General features: G+C 36.4%; 1 protein-coding gene across 13 annotated transcripts in view; it reads right to left on the bottom strand.

Annotated features, from left to right (window-relative positions):
- Positions 1–26,124, bottom strand: part of CEP170 (centrosomal protein 170) — a 131,962-nt gene that overhangs the window by 90,082 nt on the left and 15,756 nt on the right. For all 13 annotated transcript variants that reach the window (XM_030812593.1, XM_030812599.1, XM_030812595.1 and 10 more), the window contains exons 2-3: positions 11,837–11,982; positions 8,394–8,483 (exon numbers count right to left, since the gene is read on the bottom strand). In XM_030812593.1, the coding sequence (XP_030668453.1) occupies positions 8,394–8,483; positions 11,837–11,941 (195 nt within the window). In that variant the 5' untranslated portion in view covers positions 11,942–11,982. The remainder of the gene's footprint in view (positions 1–8,393; positions 8,484–11,836; positions 11,983–26,124) is intronic.

Below are 26,124 nucleotides of genomic sequence, written 5' to 3'. Positions count from 1 at the left end.
ATTTTGGGTTTTGAGGGGGTTTTGTTTTGGGGGTTCTTTCTGAGATAGGGTCTCGTTCTGTCACCCAAGATGGAGTGCAGTGGCATGGACCACATCTCATTCTGAAGCCTCGACCTCCCAGGCTCAGGTGATTCTCCCACCTCAGCCTCCTGGGACTAGAGGCTCGTGCCACCACACCCTGCTAATTTTTAAATTTTTTGTAGATGGGGTCTCACTATGTTGTCCAGGCTGGTCTTGAATTCCTGGGCTCAAGCAATCCTCCTGCACTGGCCTCTCAAAGCGCTGGGATTACAGGCATAAGCCACCATGGCCAGCCTCATTTTAAAAGAAGTGTCATATTTTAAAAGAAATATTGACAGCCTTCTTTTTTTTACATCTGTGTTCCAATACTTATTTGATATACTATGTAAGTGGACATATTCTCAACACAAGTATCTATACAAAGGTGACTGGAAGGAAAGAGATGATGTAGACATAAAATTATTGGATTGAGCTTCTAATTATTGTTTATAAATCTAAAAATAACAAGTGTTTTGCAGTTTATGGAGGAAAAAAGATGGCTATCCTATTAACAAAATTATAAGCTGTTAAGTATTTTTTTTTTTTTTTTTTTTTGAGATGGAGTCTTGCTCTTATTGCCCAGGCTGGAGCGCAATGGCGCAATCTCAGCTCACTACAACTTCTGCCTCCCAGGTTCAAGTGATTCTCCTGCCTCAGCCTCCCAAGTAGCTGGGATTACAGGCGCCTGCCACCATGCCTGGCTAATTTTTCTATTTTAGTAGAGATGAGTTTCACCAGGTTGGCCAAGCTGGTCTTGAACTCCTGACCTCAGGTGATTCACCTGCCTCAGCCTCCCAAAGTGCTGGGATTACAGGGGTAAGCTACTGTGCCCAGCCAAAGTTTTTAAAACACTGTGTTTTGACCATGCAAGAACAAGAAGAACCAGAAATAATACACTAGAATTAACTAAAGACATACAGTACTTGAGATCTAGAATCAACATTTATAAGAGGGATATATGTTCCAGGTGAATACATGTCAACTGATGAGCAGTTAGTTGCATTCAAACAACACTGGCCATTTTGGGTAGCATATACCTTTAAACACCAGGAAAATACGGAATAAAAATTTGAGTTTGTCATGTCTAATTTTTTATTAAAATTTCAAGTTGTTTTAATTACCCTTTTATTCTTAGTTTTGTAAATTATTTGTACAATACTTTTTTAAAAAGGGTCCACTGGATTGTTGCCGGAAGTCAGCGACCCTGAACGGAGGGACCAGCTGAAGCCATGGCAGAAGAACATAAATTGTGAAGATTTCATGGACATTTATTAGTTCCCCAAATTAATACTTTTATAATTTCTTACGCCTGTCTTTACTGCAATCTCTGAACATAAATTGTGAAGATTTCATGGACATTTATCACTTCCCCAATCAATACTCTTGTGATTTCCTATGCCTGTCTTTACTTTAATCTCTTAATCCCGTCATCTTCGTAAACTGAGGATGTATGTTGCCTCAGGACCCTGTGATGATTGTGTTAACTGCACAAATTGTTTAAACAATATGACATCTGGGCACCTTGAAGAAAGAACAGGATAACAGCGATGTTCAGGGAACAAGGGAGATAACCATTAGGTCTGGCTGCCTGAGAGCCACGCAGAACAGAGCCATACTTCTCTTCTTTCAAAAGCGAATAGGAGAAATATCGCTGAATTCTTTTTCTCAGGAAAGAACAGCCCTGAGAAAGAGAATGCGTTCCTAGTGGGAGGTCTCTGAAATGGCCGCTCTGGGAATGTCTGTCTTTTACGCTTGCAGATAAGGGATGAAATAAGCCCCGGTCTCCCGTAGCACTCCCAGGCTTATTAGGATGAGGAAATTCCCACCTAATAAATTTTGGTCAGACCGGTTGTCTGCTCTCAAACCCTGTCTCCTAATAAGATGTTATCAAGGACAATGGGTGCCCAGTGGGACATGATACTTCATTAGCAATTTTAATTTCGCCCCGGTCCTGTGGTCCTGTGATCTCGCCCTGCCTCCATTTGCCTTGTGATATTTTATTACCTTGTGAAGCATGTGATCTCTGTGACCCACACCCTATTCATACACTCCCTCCCCTTCTGAAAATCACTAATAAAAACTGGCTGGTTTTGCGGCTTGGGGGGCATCACGGAACCTGCCAACATGTGATGTCTCCCCGGGATACCCAGCTTTAAAATTTCTCTCTTTTGTACTCTTTCCCTTTATTTCTCAGACTGGCCGACACTTAGGGAAACAGAAAAGAACCTACGTGAAATAACGTTGAATTATCGGGGGCGGGTTCCCCTGATACTGGATACAGATGGTAAATGGTGATGACTATCTTTACTGGCATACTGAGAGTTAAGGGCCTAGAATTTGCTAAATTTATAGAACACAGAACAAAGGTTATGGTTAACTGCCTATGCAGACATCAAATAAACACCCAACAAGTTTTTCTTTGATAAACTGAAATTTAAAAAATTACTTTATTCTTTGCTTTTTAATTCCATTTTTATCATCTTCTATTTTATTAGATTTGAGATGGCCATAATAGTTTATATGAGAAGACTGCCCTTCCATGGTGAGGAAGTTACAGTAAAATACATACAGGGATTAGGTTATTAAACTCTCATATTTCTATGCATAAATAGCTCTTTGTAATATGCCATAAAATAAGTTTTAAGTCTACAAAAGAAATTAGAAAAAGTTACAATCTTAGTTTCAAGCATATATATAGAGATAGTGGAATATCAATTAAGACTCTAGATTATATCTTAGAATGATTTATGAGTAATCCTAAATCACAAGCTTCCAACATGTTTTACAGAAAGGTTGAAATTGTAATACAAAGAAAATTCAAAGGCTTCAGAGACTTATAAACTCTAACTTCAGGTTCATTTCCAAAATGAAGATTTCAGTGTTTTAAAACTTATGTCTTGAATTTACCAAAGTATTCGGGGAATACAGTCACGCATTGCTTAACAACAGGGCAACATTCTGAGAAACGCATCACTAAGCGATTTACTTCACTGTACGAACATTATAGAGTTTACAGTACTTACACAAACCTAGATAGTATAGCCTACTACACACCCAGGCTGTATTGTATAACCTATTGCTCCTAGGCTACAAATCTATACAGCATGTTACTATACTGAATATTGTATGCAATTGTAACACAGATAGGAATTTTTCAGCTCCATTATAATCTTATGGTGCCATTGCCGTGTATGTGGTCTGCCATTATGGGATGCATGACTGTAATTACAAAACAGGAGAACTGAGGAAAATGATGCAAAAGAATGAAAGAAAATGTTAATTTACTAATGTCTGGTAGGCAAAAGATAAACAACGAGATACAGTATTGAAGAGGAGTGCTACAGTTCTGAAGTTCTGAGCCAATTTTATTTGAAACTTGTCTCTAATAACCTAAAACACCACATTTATTCAAAAGGCCTGCGATGACCTAGAAGATCCATTTAAGTTTAAGATTGCATAACTCTCTTAAATATTAAGCACCTGTTGTGTGTTGAACATGTGTACTAGGCACTTTCAGAGATGGAGAAACATAATTTTAACATGCTGCCATTTATGACAAAACTATTCCCTAAAGTCTAAAAAGGCTTAGGAAATATGAGCCAGACACAAAATTTCAGTTCACAAAAATGCAAGTGAAAACATCTGTGAGGAAATAGTCTCCTGAAGGTCTAAAATTACCAATGGAAAAGAGAAAATTTCAAAGAGCAAGAGGAAAAATCACTTAACTAGATCAAATTTCAATAACTTAGATACGGAAAAAAAAAATGAGTTTTGTTTCTTTGTCAGTGCCATTTCAACACACCTCTACCTGGTGGTGAGGAAAATGAGGCAAAGAGAATGAAGTAATCATCAAGATCTTGGAGTCTGGAAGTGGCAATGTTGGGATTAGAACTCAGGTCTCTGAACTACGAATCCTACGAAATGTTCCACATCAAGTGTTCCACATTCCAAAATTCCTCCATTCAAACCACTAACCCCACAGAAGCAAACCAAACTTAAATAAATACCTATTTAATTTACATACAACTAAATGACATAATTGATAGTATAAAATCATATAGCCAGCATACATTATATTGATGATCTGGGAAAGTGAACAGAGCACAACCACCTCAATCTCTCTGCCAGCTACAAAAGCCTCCTCTCCTTCCCTAACCTTTCCTTTCAACCTTTACTGAAGACCATTCTCTACTCTATACCACACAGGTCTGATGCTGGCAGGAACTCTAGTGTGCAAAGGGGACACAGTGTGGCTGGAACACAGATTGCTGATGGGGGCAGTCCAGTAACAAATGGCAGGCTTGGAATGGCACAGGAGGGGTAGGGCAGAGACCATGGTGGCTACCTGAGGGGCAAGGGCCCCAGTGGAGGAGGCAGGAGGAACTGAAGGCAAACAGGGGTTCCCAAAGAAAGAGAACCTTCAATGGGCTGGCAGGAAAATGGCCCATTAAAATATCAGCAGTGGAATCGACTGCAGCTTTCTCAGGCAGATTGTAGCCTTCTCAATTCTGGTGGCAATTCCGTAAATTGTAGATCTAGGTCCCTTGGGAGTGTACTCTGGGCTAGGGTGAAAGGGGACAGGAGTGGAAATGATCATTTTTAAGTTGAATTTAGTTGGTAAGTGATTTTTCTAAACAGTAACAGTGAATTCTTTGAAAAGTATATAGGCTACAGGGTGCTAAACTTGTCTTTGCTGCTTTTCTTACCATAATAAAAATAACTTGCATTTACTGAATGCTTATTATGTACTGTTGTTTAAAATTATTAGCTTATTTATATCTTCACAACACATACAACATGCTCACACAAACTGTGAGTAACATGTTATTATTTCTATTTTTTAAAAAATTGAGGAATAGAGAACTTAGGTAACTTGTCCAAGGTGACATCAAAGCTGGGTTCATAACCACTACACTGTGTCCCCCTACCTCCAAAATTACTACTTTTAACCTGATACTTAAAGTTCTAGAATAATATGGATAATAAGAGTAAATAGGCTGTGAATAATAGTCTACAAGTTCTCTTATGACTAAAATGCATGACAGTTGGTAGTTCATAGACTTTTGACATTTTTTGGCTGCTAAAGACCTTTGTGGCATGTTTCTTAGGCTGTCATTTGGCTAACAGTATATTTATCATTTATGTAATGCTTTAAAGTTCTACACTAAGCACACACTCAAATGTACTGTTACATTTAATCCCCATAACAATACTACAGAGCGGGAATTATTTCATCATTTAATAGCTGAAGCAAGATTCTGCACTGCATCTTTGCTTTCATAAACTTCAACTCATTACATGTTTACACACTTTGTTTTTTTTTTTTTTGAGACGGAGTCTCGCTCTGTCGCCCAGGCTGGAGTGCAGTGGCGCGATCTCGGCTCACTGCAAGCTCCGCCTCCCGGGTTCACGCCATTCTCCTGCCTCAGCCTCTCCGAGTAGCTGGGATTACAGGCGCCTGCCACCACGCCCGGCTAATTTTTTGTATTTTTTAGTAGAGACGGGGTTTCACCGTGGTCTCGATTTCCTGACCTCGTGATCCGCCTGCCTCGGCCTCCCAAAGTGCTGGGATTACAAGCGTGAGCCACCGTGCCTGGCCATGTTTACACACTTTGGAAGGTAGTATATATGAGAAAACTGAATTTCAGAGAGATTTAGTGATTTGTCCCAGGTTACACTGCTGATAAATAACAGACCTGAGTTTCAAATCCTGGTCCTGATTTCAAGCTCAAAATGCAGATGTTGCTCTCCATGAGTTAGTATCTTTCACAATATTATTGAGTATAATCAAATAATAAGAAAGGCCAACCTAGAAAAATGTCATTCATATTTCACCTGATTATTTTTGGAACCAATGCCAAGTAATTTCCATATTTGATCATAGACTTTTAAAAGACTAAAATGCTGATGTAATTCCCGCTTATTATTTTCCAAAATAACAATGTAAAGACATACAGACTACCACTGTTCATCTGTTGTCAAGATGAAACTTTCTGGACTTAAAGACAATATAACATTGTTAAAATATTCCACATATAGAAGTTAAAATTTTTCACTCTAAATTCTTCAAGTAGAAAATTCACTGAATTCCACTCAAAGATTTCCTGGGTTCATGCACCGTGCAGAGCCCTCTGCTAGGCACTGTGGTCACAGAAGCAGAAGGCACGTGAACTTATTCAGGAGCTCATAATTTAGCATAGCTACAGAGGTATAAAAGTAGATTTAATACCAGGTTGATCAAGGACACAAAGGCTTATGGGTGTGGAGAAGGAAAAAATTCTAGCAAAAAGCAGCTGAGAATCAAAATTGCTAACATTCATGCCTAATGTTACAACAGTTTCTACCTACTCTGCCTATCTCTGTTAATTTTAATCCTTTCAACATGTCAACATCAGCAGGTTAAAATTCCTAAGTAAATGGGCCTCTGTTTCATCTCTTCAAAAAGAAGTAGAATTTGAGCTTTATTTTAAAAAATGTGTAAAACTTTTATAAATGGCAAGGGAGATGGGAGAAATAGTAGACTGAAGAAAATCTAACAAATTATTTGAAGAAAGACATAGCATAGCAGGAAGACTACTGTTTTGGAAGAAGAGCAAGGGAAAATGTAATGATGGAGCATCAATCTGGAAAGGTGGATAATGCCAAATGTGAGGGTTTTCAGGGCAAACATGAAGAACATACACTTAATTCTATGTGCTTTGAGAAAAAAAAAAAAGGCTTGAATAAAACCAACAGAGAAAAAAAAAGGCTTGAATAAAACCAACAGGAAAACATGCCTACAAAAAATTTGTATTTATCTCAAAGAATAAATATACAAGTCCTTCAGTAGCAGGCCAATTCAGAATTGGTAAAAAAAAAAAAAAATGTATTACCATATTTGCCAAGTTTCTGCATGTTCTTGTATATAATGTTTGATGTACATTTGAAAAGCATGAATAGTCTGAAGCAGTTGGGATACACTTATTTCTGTTAAATTCATTTTAAGAATTTCAACAGCACAGATACGAACAACACAGTATTTGCTTGTGTTAGCAGAACCATAAGAAAATGAAGAAACTAAAATAAGAGAAATAATTCAATACTTTAGCACTCTTTTTAGTTTGTGGCTACTTATGCCAAATGTAGACAGACCAAATGAAGACATAAGAAAAAATTCACTTCAGTAACAAAAATATATTCAAAGTATGAATTCCAAGAATAATGAACACTGGCGTTTAGATAATGTACTATATTTGTGAAGGCAAATGGTTGTGTTGTTTCACCTTTTTTACCCTAGCAGAGAAAGTTGTCTACTCTCTGGCACCTTTCCATCTTTCTTTTCTTTTCTTTTTTTTGAGATGCAGTCTTGTTCTGTCACCCAGGCTGGAGTGCAGTGGTGCCATCTCGGCTCACTGCAACCTCTGCCTCCCGGGTTCAAGTGATTCTCCTGCCTCAGCCTCCGGAGTAGCTGGAACTACAGGCACGTGCCACCATGCCCAGCTAATTTTTGTATTTTTAGTAGATACGGGGTTTCACCATGTTGGCCAGGATGGTCTCCAGCTCCTGACCTCAGGTGATCTGCCCGCCTCAGCCTCCCAAAGTGCTGGGATTACAGGTGTGAGCCACCGCACCCAGCTCCATCTTTTTTTTTTTTTTTTTTTTTTTTTTTTGAGACGGAGTCTCGCTCTGTTGCCCAGGCTGGAGTGCAGTGGCGCGATCTCGGCTCACTACAAGCTCCGCCTCCTGGGTTCACGCCATTCTCCTGCCTCGGCCTCCCGAGTAGCTGGGACTACAGGCGCCCGCCATCGCGCCCCATTGATTTTTTGTATTTTTAGTACAGACGGGGTTTCACCGTGTTAGCCAGGATGGTCTTGATCTCCTGACCTCATGATCTGCCCGCCTCGGCCTCCCAAAGTGCTGGGATTACAGGCGTGAGCCACCGCGCCTGGCCCCAGCTCCATCTTTATTTTCTAAACTTAACCATTACTTCTCTGTCCCTGAGAGTACTTTTTTGCATTCTCACTGCCATGACTTTTTACCGTTTTCCCTCATATAAATTATAGCCATATAGTGAAGTCAAGCTTAGGTTCCAACTCCTTAAAGAAGTCTTCTTTGGCCATCACAGACAATGACAACCACCTTCCGGATTCATCTGCTTATACAGTTTCTTTGGAATATGGGCTAGTTTCATATTCTATTGGATGGTCCCCAAAGTGCTATGTACCTGATAAGCATTTAAAAATAAAATACAAAGTAAAGAAAAAGAAAATGTAGCTAGGAAATGTAATCTGATTTTTCTTTTTACAAAATTAAACAAATGTTCAAACAAGACAAAAAATAAACCATTAACTTACCCCATTTAGGCTGCCCAAATCTTTCACTAAATGTTCATCCGTAGAGGCATCGTAGTTGATGACAGCATGTTGCTTATCCACACTACGAGACTGAAAGGAATTTTTTAAGTTAATGAATACAAGAAAATACTAGAATAAATACCAGTCACATTTTGGCAAGATACCTAATATTAATAGGACAGTAAATATAGGGAAATATCAAAGTAAATGTGGATTAAATGAGATTAAAATAGTGCCACTATACAACAAAAATTTTTAGCATCACTCCCCAAAGAGGAAAGCATAAAATTTTAAAGATAATTCTTTTCTACTAAATTCACATGTTCTACTACTAAGAATTTACATCAGCTGACTTTGTTGAATGTATTAACTTAATTTTTTTAAACTTAAAACTGTTATAGAGAAATCATGTGAATTATAATTTTACCATATTTTACGTATCTTATTGTAAAAAACATTTACCTTGTAGGATTTTCTTCTTTCAAAACAAAAAATGAGCATAAACTATTTAAAGAGTCCAAAGATTTAGAGGAAAAGGGACACAGTATGACATGTTTCAGAACAAAATTATCTTCACTTAAAATATGGGCTCTAAAACTGGAATTCACGGGACAGCTCTAAGAGGGAAAGGGACTGGAAGTCAAAAAGAAGATATTTTAATGGCAAACTGTGGTTTTTGAAAATTGCTTTTAAGTTTCTTTTAAAGTTTTCTCTCTCTGTGTCTCTCTCCAGAGCTTAGTAAGTTTTCTGCAGATGGAAGCACCCGAAAGCAGAACGATAAGCCTGTGGACATTGGTATTGAAAGGAAATATCATTATAGTCATAGAAGAAACAGTCTGTGAACCAATGAATCTGAACCTGATCACCATGTATTACGGGGTTACTGTGTGAACCCTGGTATACTAAAAGCAAAGAGAGTATCACAAATGGGGAACAGACATGACTTCCAATTTTTGGTCCAACATGGAAAGAATCTGAAGTCATTGCTCCCATCTTCCTAATAAGAAAAATGTTGAACAAACTGAAAACCAAAAACTCATCTTAGTTTTTCAGAGACCTGAGGTCACAAGGGAAATTACCACTCCGAAAAGTAGAGAGACAAGCAAATACAGAAGAGAATCACAGCTTGCCAGGAGCAGAAGCCTCCACTAGAAACAGCAACCAGTAGGACAACTTAAAGGTGAAGTGATTAATTGCTGGAGACTTGAGGGTGGACCAACTTGAGATTTTAAAAAACTCCTGCATTAAATCTAAAAATTACTTAAAATTCATTTTTGTTTTCATTATTTTAAATTTTTATTCTTCTGGTTAAACTAATGAAATACTAAATTCAGTTTTTAAGTTGGCAAGAAGCAACAAAGCACCACTCAGCAAAATAATTTCACCATATTGCTGATGTATTAAGTTGATCTACTCTAAGGATAAAACCTCCAAATGTTGTTAGGAGAAGTGAGATTTCAAGTACATGTAGGCTCTCAATAAATACTGAATGGATCCTCATAAATAATCTCTCTCTGAGGAAAAGAGTACATAGAAAAAGGGCAGAAATCCTTTGGACAATGGACTGAAATTCAAAGAAAAAAATCTAAATTAGAGTTGAGAAAAGGCAAATTCCAAAGCAAAGTGAAATGTTACCATTAGATATAGGAATAAAGGAGTCAGATGGCTGCTCATGGTGGCTTTCAAAAGAGTGTGATAAACACAGATGAGGGACATTGAGAAAAAATGATTTGGGGAGGAAGTAATTTAGGACAAGCTGCTTCACTAAGTCTACAACTTGTCTGAAATCTGGAATATCCTTAAGCTACAATGTACCCTGCCCTCCAACTGCTTATGGTGAACACTGACAGTACATAAACAACTACAGCAAAAGATAGAGCACACTTAAGACCTAAGAGAACAACAGAGTCCACTCAGTCGAGAGAGATGCCATTACAACCCTGGGGATCAGGGAGTGAGGAGTGGGCCTGCTATGTGGGATCACAAGAATACATCGTTTGTTTGTTTAATAAAGACAGTAACAATTCAAGAAGAGTAGTCAGGAACTCAAGGCAAAGAAGATCAGTTTAGTACTCACAGTACAAGACAATCCCATTTGTGTAACTATTTTTTAAAAAAAGCAGCCAATAAAAAAAAAATCCTATGTTTTTGGTTATTATGAAATGTATATAAAGTATCAGTGTGTTTCGGCACCCATGACAGGAATTAAGCAGAAGACCAAGATTATAGAACATAATACATCTAGTGACCGAGTCAAGGAAAACTGAGGGAATAGGAAGAGTATGTAATGGATATCTAACCACTTAAGCATTAAACTGTTTTCATTTCTACATAATCAAATTCACGTTTCCTCTACATTAAACTGAACCAGAAGGTGCATGACAACTTGATGTTCACAACCCATTTGGATATTTCAATGAAAATTTAATAAAAATCTCTCAGAAATACATAATTTAAATCCTAACAAAGATTGCTAACTTAATCACGTTTCTGATACTAATGGGAAAACCTTAGCTGATCTGAGCTTAAAACTGCAAAGACAGGCAATTTTGACCAGGCCCTTTTTTTCCTGTTACTTAAACTTCTGGTAAGAATGAAAGACTCCAGTCCCTGTCCTTTTATAGCGGGGGTGTCCCATTTTTTGGCTTCCCTGGGCCACACTGGAAGAAGAAGAATTGTCTTGGGCCACACATAAAATACATTAACAACAGCTGATGAACTAAAAAAAAAAATTGCAAAAAAAAAACCCTCATAATATTTTAAGCAAGTTTATGAATTTGTGCTGGGCCACATTCAAAGCCGTCCTGGGCCCCAGGTTGGATGAGCTTGTTTTATAGCGTTTTCCCTGTAAGAGTCTATGCCTCCTCCATCTGATTCTTACTCCTATAGAGACACTCTTCCTGAGGCTGTGCACTCTTGAGGATCCATTTTACTTGGAGTAACTTACAGTAACTTTTATACTATCTCTGTGTATCACCTAACATCACATTGTATACCTTAAATATACACAATAAAATTTACTTTTAAAAATTGTCAACAATCTTTACTTATGCTTGAACTCCTGGCAGGTATCATAGTGAACGTCTCTAAAAGTGATAAAACTAACTTCCATTATCACTGAGTATCAGCGATCAAAATTCAGTTTTACTCCATGCCATGCTGATTTTTGCAATGTCTTATTTTAAAAGCATATAATGTGAAACTTTCTGCTTACTAATAAACTTCTTTATTCTGAGAACTTATTTTTCTAAATTGAATCCTCAAGACTTAGAACTTTTTTTTAGATGATTCAAGGTGGCAAAAAATTAATTAGAATGATAGCTGGAGCTAAAAGGAGAGAAAGTTCAAATCTAAATAGCACTGTTTTCTAAAGGAGTAGAAAAAGATTTTATACTAATTTCAAGTTTTGAATAAACACATATAGAGAAGGTTGATGCAATTACCTGCAACATGAGCTCACAGTCATCTCTTCCAACAAAAATCATTTCTCGTGGCAGCCTGTGGCGAGTGCCTCCACTGCTCACCAAAAACCAGGATGTTAAGCTCATTTTCTGCTTAGCTTCTAAGTCTTTGGCAAAGCTACGTCATCCTGAAGAGAAACATGAAGAAAAATATACATTCAGATATTTTTAGCTTTAGTGGCTATTCACCAAACACTGGAAGGCCTAAGAATAGAACTGCATTCATCAACATTTATACCTAATTAAATGAACTGTCCACAGGTCCCAGGAAATGACATATATACTAAATTCTCATCAGTGAAGTTAAGCCCATGGAATCCACTAAGAGTCCAATTAAAAAGGAAGAGATTAAGGCAATAAGTGGGTGCTCAACTAGCAAACTTTTAGAGTTTTCATACTTCTGAAAACCTTTTAGCATAGTTTATAAAGGTCTATAATCCTCAAGTAAATGCCCATGTTAGCATCATGTTAGTATCAGAAAAATAGCAATACTGTACCAATAAATGTCTTAGGTACGAATGGTTTGAGAAAGACACAATGAATTCAGTAACTATATATGATACCTGATTAAGAACTATGTTGACCAAATAAATTGCTCCTTTGTCTACCAGGTGTAAACCACAGAATGCAATTTCAATTTCTTTTTCCTCACATGTACTTTATTTTCTTAATACATTTCCCTAGAGCAGCAATTCTGAAACATCCTGTTCTTGGGACCCTTTTATACTCTTTAAAAAATGAACTCCAAAGAGCATTTGTTTACTTGGCAATACATACATATATATATATATATATATAGAGAGAGAGAGAGAGAGATACACGTACATATATATACACATATATATGTACGTATATATATAGTTTACATATTAGAAATGAAACTGGTATTTATTAATTCATTTAAAATAACATTAACCCAATTTCATTTAAAAATTACTAACATTTCTATAACAAAGTAACCATATTTTCCAAAACAAAAATAAGTGAGAAGAGTAGCACTATTTTACATTTTGCAAATCTCTTTAATGTCTACCTTAAAAAAATAAAACCGGTATCAGCTTTGAATTTAATCCATTGCCATATACTGCTTAACTTGAACTATATAAAGAAAACCTGGCTTCATACAGATAAACAGGTGGAAAAGGGAGAGGTATTTTAATAGCCTTTTCAAATAATTGTAATTATTTTGTAATTTCTTTGATACTACATAAAAATTATACAAGCAGTAATTTCTTGAAGGTTTTTTGCAATATGGAATCTGAAACCATATTAATGAACTTTTCACACACAATGTTAGAGGAAAATCCATTTTACGGCTGGGCACGGTGGCTCACGCCAGTAATCCCAGCACTTCGGGAGGCCGAGGCGGGCAGATCACCTGAGGTCAGGAGTTCAAGACCAGCCTGAGGAACATGGAGAAACCCCGACTCTACTAAAAATACAAAATTAGCTGAGCATGGTGGTGTGCACCTGTAATCCCAGCTACTCGGGAGGGTGAGGCAGGGGAATCACCTGAACCTGGGAGGCAGAAGTTGCAGTTAGCTGAGATCACGCCACTGCACTTCGTCCTGGGCAACAGGAGTGAAACTCCGTCTCAAAACAACAAAAAAGAAAAACTATCTTATACTTTGATGGGATTTTGTAACACAATAATATATTGGTCCTTGGGAAAATATTGCTTTCCTGAGTAATGCAGATCTTCCAATGTTGACGTGTTTCATTACACTATTTTAAAACATCACACTCGTTAACATTACCACCTATCTTACCATAAAAGTCTTTTAAGTACAGGGCAGCTGTTAAGCTCATGATGGCAGAATCAAGTTTTCTAAAATTCTAGCTTCCTCTTAACAGCTCAAATATTATCATTGGTCCAAAAAAAAAAAAATCCTGTCACTTAAATTCCTTGAAGTGACAAGCTCATGTTGTCTGTCAAATACCCAAGTCTATATAACCAAAATGTGTCTCTCAGTCATTTGTTTAAAGTAAAGTGGTATTTTATTAAATCAAGAGTCTAGTTCTGCAGACAACTCATATAAGGACACAATTTCTCCTTCAGAGAACCACAGCACTTTGGTATATGCAGCATAAGTGCTCTATGCATACTTCTATTTAGTCACATAGAATATTCAAAAGATGTGACTCGAGGGTCAGATTTAATAAAATTAATAACTTTTACCATTTCATCGAGAACATTCTTAAGTGAAACTGGCTTAAAAAACAAACAAACAAAGAAACTCAGGAGTATACAGCAATGATGAATGCAATTACTTCTTGGAGAATTTGGTGCCACTACTTTGATCTATGCTAAAGAGCCAGAAACTTCCATCGTTTTTGTAATGTCAGGGCAAATGTCAATAAAATAAAAAAGGCAAATAATGCTTTGATGTCATTATGAAAAAGGTTTTGACCTGTGGACCCTTGTAAGGTTTACCGAAGGCCTGTGGACTGAGAGCTTTGAGAATGGGGCTTGGTCATTAAGGGAATAAGCCCTGGAGTCATATAGACAGATATGAGTCTGAATCCTAGTTCTACCACTTTTTATTCTGCATGACCTTAGGCTAGCTATTTATCCCATGTCCCTTAGTTTCTTCTTCAATAAAATAAGAATAATGTCAGTTTGCACTCAAGTTCTTTCTTATGAATCAAAAGAATAATACTTGTAAATATTTTCCCATTCAATGGTATACTTTACTACACTTGAATTAGAGGCAAACTATACTACAGTAAAATGAAATATTCTGCAATAAGAAATATATCTCTATATATTAAACCAAAATCCTGTAAAATGCAGAAATTTTGTTAAGGTAAAATCTTGAATATCATATGTTATCTATACACACATGAAAAAACAATGGATTTCACCAAAGCAAGTAAATAATTTTCTATAAAGCTACAACAATCACCTCTACTCCCTCCTCAACTTATCTGATATAGTTGATTTATGTGGATTATTAAATCTCCCATTTACTCAACTCCTTAATGCAGATGTTGTTGGTCTTCCATCTGTCTACTTTGTCAATTTGGTTTTTAGCATTTCTTTCCCTGGTTCAGAATATATACTTCCTGGCCAAGTCTATAAAGGAGAATCCAAATTTTACTGGAGAAAAAAGCCCACCAATCTAAATATAGTATATAATTTGCATACTGTATTTTCAGGGAGGGACAATTTTAAAACACAACATGAATAAATAGGTCAACAGTTACACGTTTACTCAAAGGACCTGAAACAAAACCCAATATTAAGACATATTAAAAGAAAATAAACCCAGCCTACATACAGTAAACTAAAATACGACAGCCAAATATGGATAACAGAAACAGTTTCTAAATATAGCAAAGTCCCAGAGTTAATGAGCATTATTCATATGCTCTAAAAACATACTTTAAGTATTTACATAATATCAAGCATAATTATATAAAACACAAATAAATATGTAATATATAATTGTACAATATAAACATGCAATAATTATACAGTTGGATATAATAAAATAAAAATAATGACTTTTTACATATTTCACCTTGACTTTAATAAGACTTAAAAGAATACATAGTTTCTGAAAAATACAAACAAAACACATAATACTCAAGATGTGGAATATTTATTTCTTGAGCTGGGAAATGACCCTGAGTCCACTTACAGCTTCTCTGCTGAGTGGGAATGTGATATAACAGGAAGCTACTGTCTGTTTTTATATGAGACTTTCTACCTATCAGACAGCTTTCCAACTGGTCCCTCAATATTAGATACTCTTTTTCTACTAATTGGATATTACTAACACCCACACATGGATAAAACTGAAACCTGGTTGGTAGTTTCTTCAGTAGCCAAGGCACATGATTCAACTTAGGTTCCGCTAAATGGTGGGAAAGGAGCCTTTGGGTTTGCAACTTGTAGAGAACATGACCAAGGTCTTAACCAGATGTGATAGCAGGTACATTTCTTTCCAGAATTTCTGGATTAGTCAAATAGAATTAGTCAAATAGACATGGGTTTTTGAATAGACTTTCTGAATTAAATTACCAGTCCCTCATGCTTCCTAAATGACTGCAAAAATATATACATTACGTTTCTGCATTTCAGGTATCCTGCTTGTAAGGGAAAAAAAAAAAGCCAAGAAGATAGCATCTAAAGATGCAATTGACAGAAATGATCTGAAGTGACTATTTTGGAACTCTGGCATATAGTAAAAGAGGGTGATAAATGTCATGGAATTTCCATCTTTCATGGCAGCAGCTATCACTCATTCCACAGCCACAATCCCAACAGCTCCAAGAAGCAGCCTGGAGACAGCCTCCTGCATTCCTAGTGTGGCTTCCTGGAGCCAGGGTATGCAAAAAGGAACTAGTCTTCCAAATATTGGATTGCATGATCTCATTGCTGCTTTTGATTACTGAGGAACCAACACAAAAGCTGGCCACCAGTACTTCAATACCCATGGGCCTAAGAAACTTCCAAGGAATTTATTATATAAAGACAATGTGTGTGTGTTTGTTTTTCTTTCTCCTTTTTGAGGCCAGATATTTAAAGCAATCTTTATCAGGTCAATAGCTGACCACAGAGGAAACAGAAGAAACTTCAGTGACCACATCATAACAAAAACTACACACCTTGCAAAAACAGTTTACAAAACAGTTTACAAAAGTCACAAACTTTTGAAGTTTGTGACTTTATCCCTCAACAAGTAAGATTCAGCAATCCCTGGAGAGTGAAAGGATTACATTTCCAGATCTACCACAACATAATGTTTAAAAGGTCTAGTTTTCACCGGGCATGGTAGCCCACATATGTAATCTCTCCACTTTGGGAGGTGGATGCAGGAGGATTCCTTGAGCCCAGGAATTCAAGACCAGCCTGGACAACATAATGAGACCTCATACCTATGAAAAACTAAAAAAAAAAATAGTTGGGCATAGTGGCATCCAAGAGGTTGAAGCTGCAGTGAGCCATGATCATGCCCTGCACTCTAGTCTGGGCAACAGAGTGAAACACTGCCTCAAAACAAATGAATAAATAAAATAACATAAAAAATACAGTTCTCAAAAAAAAAAATAACATAATGAAAATAAACAAAAAAGATCTGACAGAAACTCTCCCATTAAAGCCCAATGTAGTTATTAGTTGAAGGTGTTAAATCAACTATCTATCGTCTTAAATATGTTGAATGAGATAAAGAAAACCATCAACAAAAAAATTAGCAAAACAGTGTATGAGAAAAATGAGAATATCAGTAGGAAGGCAGAAATTATGAAAAGGAACCAAACAGATTCTGGAGCTGAAAAGCAGACTAACTGAAGTAAGAAAAACTCACTAGAGGGGCTCAAAAGCAGATATGAGCAGGAGTTAGAAAGGTTCAGTGAACTTGAAGATAAGAACACTGAGGTTGTCTTATCTTCAGCAGAAAAACAAATGAAGTAAAATGGACAGAGCCGGAGGCACCAGTAGGATATCACCAAACATACTAATATATACATTATAGGTGTCCCAGAAGGAAATACGACAGAAAAGTATTTGAAGTCTTAATGGAAAAATACTTCCAAAATACATCAATACACACATCCTAGAAGCTCAATAAACGACCAGCAGATAAACTCAAAGAGCTCCACACAAGAAACATTACAGTCAAATTGTCAGAACCTAAAGAAATAGAAAGAATTTTGAAAACAGTGACAGAAGTGACTCTTCATGTACAATGGAGCCTCTGTAAGATAAACAGCAGATTTCTTCTCAGAAACTATGGAGACTAGAAAGCAGTGGGATGGCAGTGGGAAAGGAGAAGGAAAAAAACAACTGTCAACCAAGAATTTTATACCCAACAAAACTATCTTTCAAGCATTATTTTGATTTTTAAAGCAAGCAGAAATTAAGATATTTCTAGTTCAGTTTTTTTTTTTGTCAGCACAGTGCCCTACAAAAAATATGAAAGACATTTGGGCTGCAATGAAAGGACACCAGATAGTAACTTAAAACTGTGATAAAAATCTTTAAAACCACTGATAAAGGTATCTATAAAGGTAAATGTAAATCCACTGTTTTCATACTTTTCATATGGTTTGTAACTTCTGTTTTTCCTATATGGTTTAATAAACAAGTTCATAAAGCAATCATTATAATATGTTACTGGAAAGGGAATGTATAAAGGTGTAATTGGTGACAATTATAATATTACGTGGGAGGAATGGAGATGTGCACAAGCGAAGTATCTGTATACTCTTGAAACTAAATTGATATATTCAAACTAGGTTTATAAGTTTAAGATATTAATTGGAATCGCCAAGGTAACAACTAAGAAAATACATTAAAAATATACAGTAAAAGAAAGAAAAGGGAAATCAAAATGATACACTACAAAAAAGTTCAATTTTTAAAAAGACAATAATAAAGGAATAAAAGAAAAAACACATAAAGAAGACAAATAGATTGATGACAGAATTAAAACCATCTTTATGCTGGGTGCGGTGGCTCATGTCTGTAATTCCAGCACTTCATTTAAAGTGATTAATAATATACCTAAAGCAAACCCCCAAATTCTTCCATTTTTCCGTATCAGCAATCGTCACCGTCTTTTCTTCTTCTTCTTTTTTTTTTTTTTTTTTTTTTGAGACAAGGTGCGGCTCTCTATTGCTTAGGCTGGTGTTCAGTGGCAAGATCTCAGCACACTGCAACCTCCATCTCCCAAGCTCAAGTTCCAGGCTCCCACCTCACCCTCTTGAGTAACAGGGACTACAGGTGCGCACCACCACACCCAGCTAATTTTTGTATTTTTTTTAGAGATGGGGTTTTGCCATGTTGCCCAGCCTGGTCTTGAACTCATGAGTTTAAGCAATCCACCTGCTTCAGCCTCTCAAAGTATTGAGACTACAGGTGTGAGCCACCATGCCCGGCCTTCAGTGTTTCTTCTAATACTGTAGTACTTGTTCTTGAAAGCAGACTAGACATAATACAAAATTATATCAGTCTCTATCTTCTGTGCTTATTAATTTTAGCATTTAGGAAATCTCAAAGAGTATTAGAAAGTACAAAACTAACAGATTTGCTTTTTGGTAAGTTTATTCCCATTCCCCCAGGGCAGAGTTGGCCATACTTTTCTCTGTAGTCCCACAATATTTTGTTCAAACATTTATTATGCTACAATTTAAACTGTAATTTTTAGCATTAATAATTCTATACTGTAACGATATGATTACACCTCAAGTTGATGAGCTCTTTGAAGGCAGCAAAACTGTCTTCCTCCATTCCTCCCTTCTTTCAACAGCTATTGAGAAGCCTGTGGAATCCAGACACTCTGAGGATCAAGGACACATAAAGATAAAACAAACAAAAATATCTTGCCTCAAGGAACTCAATACTGCAGGGAATGGCAGTTAGTAGATGCCACGACAGAGATAAGCCTAGGGTGTTACTAGAACAACAGGAGGTTGTCATTACTCCAGACATGGATGGTGACGGTAGGGATGGTATCATTCTAAATCAACACAGAGCTGAAATACACAGACACTTTTTCATCGTTGTATCCCTTGAGCCTACCCCAATGCTTCATCTACAGTGAGCATTTGACAAGCTATTTTCAATGAATGAGTAGCTTTGGAGCTGCTACAAAGTCTTGAAGTGAGGATAACCTAGAAATCTCCAGGGGCAGGAGGTGAAATTAATCATCTAACCTTTGACAGCAATTAAATCTAGCCATTAAAAAAATCCTAGTTATAGTCCTCTTCAGCTGTCTCTTTCTTATTCTTTATCTTTTTGTCACATAAAGCTGTTTTTACTAGCGATCTGAGAAAAGTTGAAAGCTCAGACACTTGGGTGTCAGATGGATGTGAACACTGGCACAGCATCACAGTTCCATTTACATGGAACTATCATTACATTTACATTTAAAGCTATCATTAACTTTAAAAACTGACTTTCCTGCTAAATCAGAGTTCTGTTCACGATTTAATGGACTAAAATGTTAATATCTAAGTTTTACATTCTAAATAAACATGAAACAAAGAAAAACTCTACAGTTATTGAGCAGAGCACACAGCTTCACTACACAGGTTTCAAAATTACATACATTTTACTGCTTTTTAAAAATATTTTAGGCCAGGCGCGGTGGCTCATGCCTGTAATCCCAGCACTTTGGGAGGCCGAAGCGGGCGGATCACGAGGTCAGGAGATCAAGACCATCCTGGCTAACACGGTGAAACCCCATCTCTACCAAAAATACAAAAAAGTAGCCGAGCGTGGTGGCAGGCGCCTGTAGTCCCAGCTAATTGGGAGGCTGAGGAAGGAGAATGGTGTGAACCCAGGAGGCAGAGCTTGCAGTAAGCCGAGATTGCGACACTGCACTCCAGTCTGGGCGACAGAGCAAGGCCCCGTCTCAAAAAAAATAAAAATAAAAATAAAAAAATATATATATATTTTTAAACGTTGCTCCTAGTCACATATCATTCAAATCGAGGAATGATGGCAAGAGGGGTCTAAATGATGTTAATTACTATAATACTTGGGACAGGCAATAATAAATAAGTGCACTTGATATAGGACAGTATTACAAGAGAACTACAAAATAGTGCACCATATCACCCATAAAAAGAAACTGGTTTACTCAGATTATTAAGCCTGAGAAAAAATCATTATTCTATAAATGATAGTCAGTGTATACAATTACTTGAGCTAAAACACATGTTAAGGGCAGTCTATCCTTATGCTCCGGCAATTGGCTGGCTGACTCATCACCAGATGGCTTTACAGAGAACAAACCTTCTCTTACCCCACAACTCCTGCTATTGCAGAGAAAGAAATAGTTGGCCTCATATTAGGACTATTGGTCTACACAGTAGGAAAAGAAATAGCTGGCCTCACATTAGGACTATCGTCTACACAATAGAAAATAGTTTCCTCTAGCCTATGCATTTCTCATTTTAATAAGATATTATCTACTTAGGCATCCATGTGACAACTTTACTTTTGGTACCAACAGGCATGAAAGGGTGACAATATTCTCCATGGGGTCGGCCCAGCACCTAGCTTTGTTTCCTGAAAGAATAAATCATAGGAGAAAGAAGATCTGGTTTTCTTAATAAAATCAATGAAAATCTAAACAAAGGGGGTTAAAAGTGATACACTTTACCTTACAAAATTGTAATTTGAGCCAGCAGTAAAGCTTATCAACTGAAACACACTAAGGCATTGCATCAACTGGCATTTGTAATTTTGCCACGTCTTTTTACTCCATCATACCAAGTATCTAAAAGATACAATTTTAAGCAAATATATAAATTCAGGAATCCTATTCACATTTTCATCCCTAATAGAAACTATATCCTCAACACCAGAAGTCTGTCTTTTGATGCCACGTATTTCTGAAAATGAAGAAATAATTAGGGGTGGCATTTCAACTAAGGATTCATTATCAAATCAAGTCCAAATATACGTCATAATAACTCAGGATCAAGTAAAATGCAAATCATATATTATAAAAGCAAATGGTTTTATTCATAATTGGTAGCATTTATTGACTACTTAATAAGAGTCTGGCACTGTTCTAAGAATTTCACATATAGGTATGTATACAGACACAATTGGTTTTAGCTACAAAAATTCTTCAAGCTCTAGAAAATGGACATAAACATTAGATACTGATTACACATGAGGATTCCATTTTATGGAGTACTATAAAATAAAACCCAGTTTGTTTCTTCATTCACAAGTAGTAAGCACTATAAGATACTGGGGAAAGAGAATGGATCAAGATAGAAAAAGTTCCTAATCTCATAGAAGCAAAAATAAACAAATAACTAAATAAATGAATAAGAAAACTTCAGGGGTGGCGGGAAGAAAGAAACATGTAAAAACAAAGAGGACAGGATAACTCGGGTGGTGCTCTTTAGGCTGGGGTGGTCTACGGAAATATCTCTGAGAAACTAACATATGCTTAGAACACATTCAAAAATTCAGCTCTGCTGTATAATTAATTTGATCTGGCACACATAATGAAATATACTCTTGGAAAAAATTCATTTATTTAAAATCTCCACCCTTATTTATATAGTTACTCCAAAAGAATAAATCCACAGCTGTGCTTTTTTTGGATACTTACCAAGATACTTGTTTCATGCTCATGTGAACAAACTCATTACTGGGAAAATTTCTGCTTTCATACACTCATGATTATTCTGGAATGACTACGCTAAATTTTACCTTTATCATCTGCCATATACATTATTAATTCTTTTGTGAAAGGCAATTAAAACAAATAGGTATAAAGAAAAAATATAACCTGCAACTTAAATTTGATATAGCATTAAAACTAAAAAAACACTTCTCATAAAAATAAGTGAAGATGACATTCCAAATACCAAGCCACATATTCTATGTCTGAGTTTATTATATACTTTTAACAGAAGATTTAGATTTGATGGGAAAAGCTAGCAAGTCAGCGATTTAATAAAAGATTTCTTCATAAAAACCATTCAATAAAATGCTTAAAGAAAATACCTAAGAAAAAACAAGTTATACTTTTCCATAAATTATCTAGGCATTAAAAATTCTTACTAGGTTTTCCTTGCCAGTTTATGAAAAATGTAAAGTCTGACTTGTTTGCTTTTGTAGAACTGTACTACCCTCATTAAAGCATAATTTTGTTGCTTTACACCAAAAAATCAATTGACTTAGATTCAGACATTTATCAAGTCCCTCCTTTGTGCCAGTAACTGTGCTAGCTGCTTCTATTAATACTTGCATTCTTTCATTTAACTCCCAAAACAAGCATTCAAGAAACATTTTGCCCTTAAGAAAACTAAAGTTAAACGCTTATTCAAGGTTACAAATGTAGTATAAACAAGAACCACCTAGATTCAAATCTGGGCCTTCAGCTACCAAATATGGGGCTTTTCCCACAAATCACTATCTCCTTTGTATTTTTCTTAAATATACCTTAAAATGATGCAGGTGATTCTGCCAGTCTCAGATTTGGCTAGAGTTGGAGTATGACTGATATGCGATATATTGTAACTTTACAACGAGTTCTCTGACACTCTGTTTGGGCAATAAATGCTGACAGTTCATGTAAATTTCAGCCTATTTTCAATCTTCTCAGCCTCCTATTTGGCCACCAGCAGGCTCCAAGATTCTCTCCTCGAGAAGTTCACAGACAAGAAAGAACCAATCAATTATTAAAACCAAAAACCAAAAATCAGCTGACCAAAAATCAGCGGATCAATCTAGAGAAATGAGGGAAATTTAGTAAACTGGGGTATAGCACGGATTAGAAACCTAGAATCTGAAAGAATAGTAAACTATCTCCAGGTTCACTAAATAACTATAAATCTGAAAAACTGTCAGATCATAGAGCACTAGGAGCAGGAAAAGACACACAAAGCTGTTTCAAAGAGCTGAAACTGTCTACAGGAGGGAGTGACAATGGGAAGAAAGCAGTCTGGGTTAAGGGTCTGTTAAGACCCTGAAAGTCAAATGCTTTGACTCACTGTTCTTAGCTTACTCATGACAACAATTTCTCTGCCATTTGTCTGCAATTAATTTTAGCGTATCACTAATTCTTATGCCCTTTAAAAATGGTTTCTGTTCATCTTCAATACCTTTTCTGATTCACTATAATTAACTATTTGGGAGGTGGGTACAAATCATTTCCATTGCAGTATCAGTATAACATATGAAAAGTGAATTGAAACTTCAAAGTGTAGAAAACTGAAATGTCTCAGAGTCTATTTTAAGCAAGAATGTATTTAGTGAATATATCACTAACACACTTTACTGTATAACAGTAAGTTGCTAATTACTAGCCTAAATTATGCAGTTTTTCTTTTTATCTTCATGTTAAATTATAATTTTTATAAATATCTCTATACCAGCACTGTGCAACAGACTGTGATGATGGAAATATTCCTGTCCAATACATTAGCCACAAGCCATGTGTTAACTATTGAGCACTTGAAATACAGCTAATACAACTAAAAAGATGAATTTTAAATTTCATTTAATTTTAATTCACTTAAATTTACATATTCATACATGGCTAGTGGCACTCTAGCTAGTTCAGCTCTCAAACTAACAAATGACACTATTATTTACCTTAAGGATTGCTTTCGTTAAATACCTCATACTTACAGCATATAAACATGCAGAATAGCTGATAGAATAACGCATGCTGGAAAAGAAATTTTTAATCTAATCAAAAGAAAATAAAGTGCTTTGTATTTTAATTTAATTAAGATAATATCACTATAGGCCGGGCATGGTGGCTCACGCCTGTAATCCCAACACTTTAGGAGGCTGAGGAGGGTGGATCACCCTGGGGTCAGGAGTTCGAGACCAACCTGGCCAATATGGTAAAACCCCGTCTCTACTAAAAATATAAAAAATTAGCTGGGCCTTGTGGCAGGTGCCTGTAATCCTAGCTACTGGGGATGCTGAGGCAGGAGAATTGCTTGAGCCTGGCAGGTGGAGGTTGCAGTGGGCCGAGATTGCACCACTGCACTCCAGCCTGGGCAACAGAGCGAGACTCCATCTCAAAAAAGATAGCATCATTATGACTTTCGTACAAATTAGTAAATTATATAAACAATCGGGTCTATCTTTTGTCTAAAATTTTTAAGTATTCATTGTATTGGCAAGACTGTTCTTTCATATACTGTAATTCTTAGGCTATGGATGTTTAAAGTGATTAGGTTTATGTTTACCAGAATGCCATGAGGTATGTAACAGTTCGATGGAATTGTTCTGTAGTTTGATTAGTTCTGAGAAGGTGAAATACAAGAATTCTCTTAAGGGAGGGAATCGCTAGGCACAGCCAGCCTAAAGAATACTGAACACTGGGAGGCCGAGGTGGGAGGATCACTTGAGCCTAGGAATTCAGGACCAACCTAGGCAACAAAGTGACACCCCATCTCTACAAAAAAATAAAAAAAAAAAATTGCTGGGTGTGGTGAGGTGCACCTGTAGTCCCAGCTACAAGGGAGGCTGAGACAGGAAGATCGCCTGGGCCCAGGAGGTCAAGGACACAGTGAGCCAAGACTGTGCCATTGCACTCTAGTTGGGGCAACACACTGAACTGTCCTGGAAAAAAAAAAAAAAAGAATAGTGATATATTTCATTTAGAGAAGAACTTCTGCAATTTTGAGGGTAAAAAGAAGCTAACATAGATAAAAGATTATTGGTATTAATAGCCAACAAGTGGAAGCAACCCAAAACCTAATGGTAGATACATTTTTTAAAAGTATAATTTTCCTCATTATATTTGAATTTTCTCTTAGCAAACGTACTAGAGTGTACAGTATATATATATATATATATATATATATATATATGTATTAAAGAAAAACTCAAATCATCTAATCAGAAAGTAATTTTATAACAGAACTCAGTCCACATATTAGTAAATTTGAATTTCCAAAGTCAAAGTAATTTTTGGAATTTGAACTATGGTGCTAATAGTTCATGGTTGAAAATGTCCTCTGTTAAATCTAATGATCTCTAGTATTGCTATCTTAAATTACCTCTCAATATCTTTGACCATTCTTGCCTTCCAGAAGTATCAGCCTGGTTTCCTCTCACTTCTGTGGGCACTCCTCAATCTCTTTGAAAGTGTCTACTTTTTCGTTAAATTCTGTTTTTACGGGGTTACTTCCCTATACATAATACCTTTGGGACTTCTTTGAAAACCCTGGGCTTCCAATATTGCTTATTATAATGTTACACATATAATTTCAAGTCAAAACCTTTTTTACAAGATCCAGACCTTCCCTCTGCTTACGAGTCATTTCCAGTTCAAGGTCCTCACGGACTCCTCAGATTTAATTTTTAAAAAACAGAAAGAACCCTTTCATCTAACGAAATGTACCTTTTTTCCTGTTCTCCCTGTCTTAGTGAATGGCATCACCAACTGCCCAGATATTTTCTCTCCCACTCCCGCTTTATTTAGGTAAGGTATTATGTCCCTTTGATTCCACATCCTAAATATCTTTCTTGGTGCCTTTCCTCTTATCCCACTGGTTCTTACCAATAAATTACTGCAAAACTCTTTTACCTGAATCCCTTGTCTCTAGCCTCCCACTCTCCAAATCCTTCCTCTATCCAGCTATCGACATTACATTTATAAAAGTAAATGTAATAATTTCACTCCCCAATTTTCAATAGCTCCCTGTAGAGTTCAAGATAGAATTCAAACTCTTCAGTTTTGAGTAAAAAGCCCTGTTATCTCCCCATGTTACTCTGCTCCTCCCTTGTATTCCATGTCCAACTGAATTTGAAAATGAAAGCTCCA

Source organism: Nomascus leucogenys, chromosome 5, assembly GCF_006542625.1.
Source record: "Nomascus leucogenys isolate Asia chromosome 5, Asia_NLE_v1, whole genome shotgun sequence".
Classification (NCBI taxonomy): Eukaryota; Metazoa; Chordata; class Mammalia; order Primates; family Hylobatidae; genus Nomascus; species Nomascus leucogenys.
This window is presented reverse-complemented; position numbering and strand designations above follow the sequence as displayed.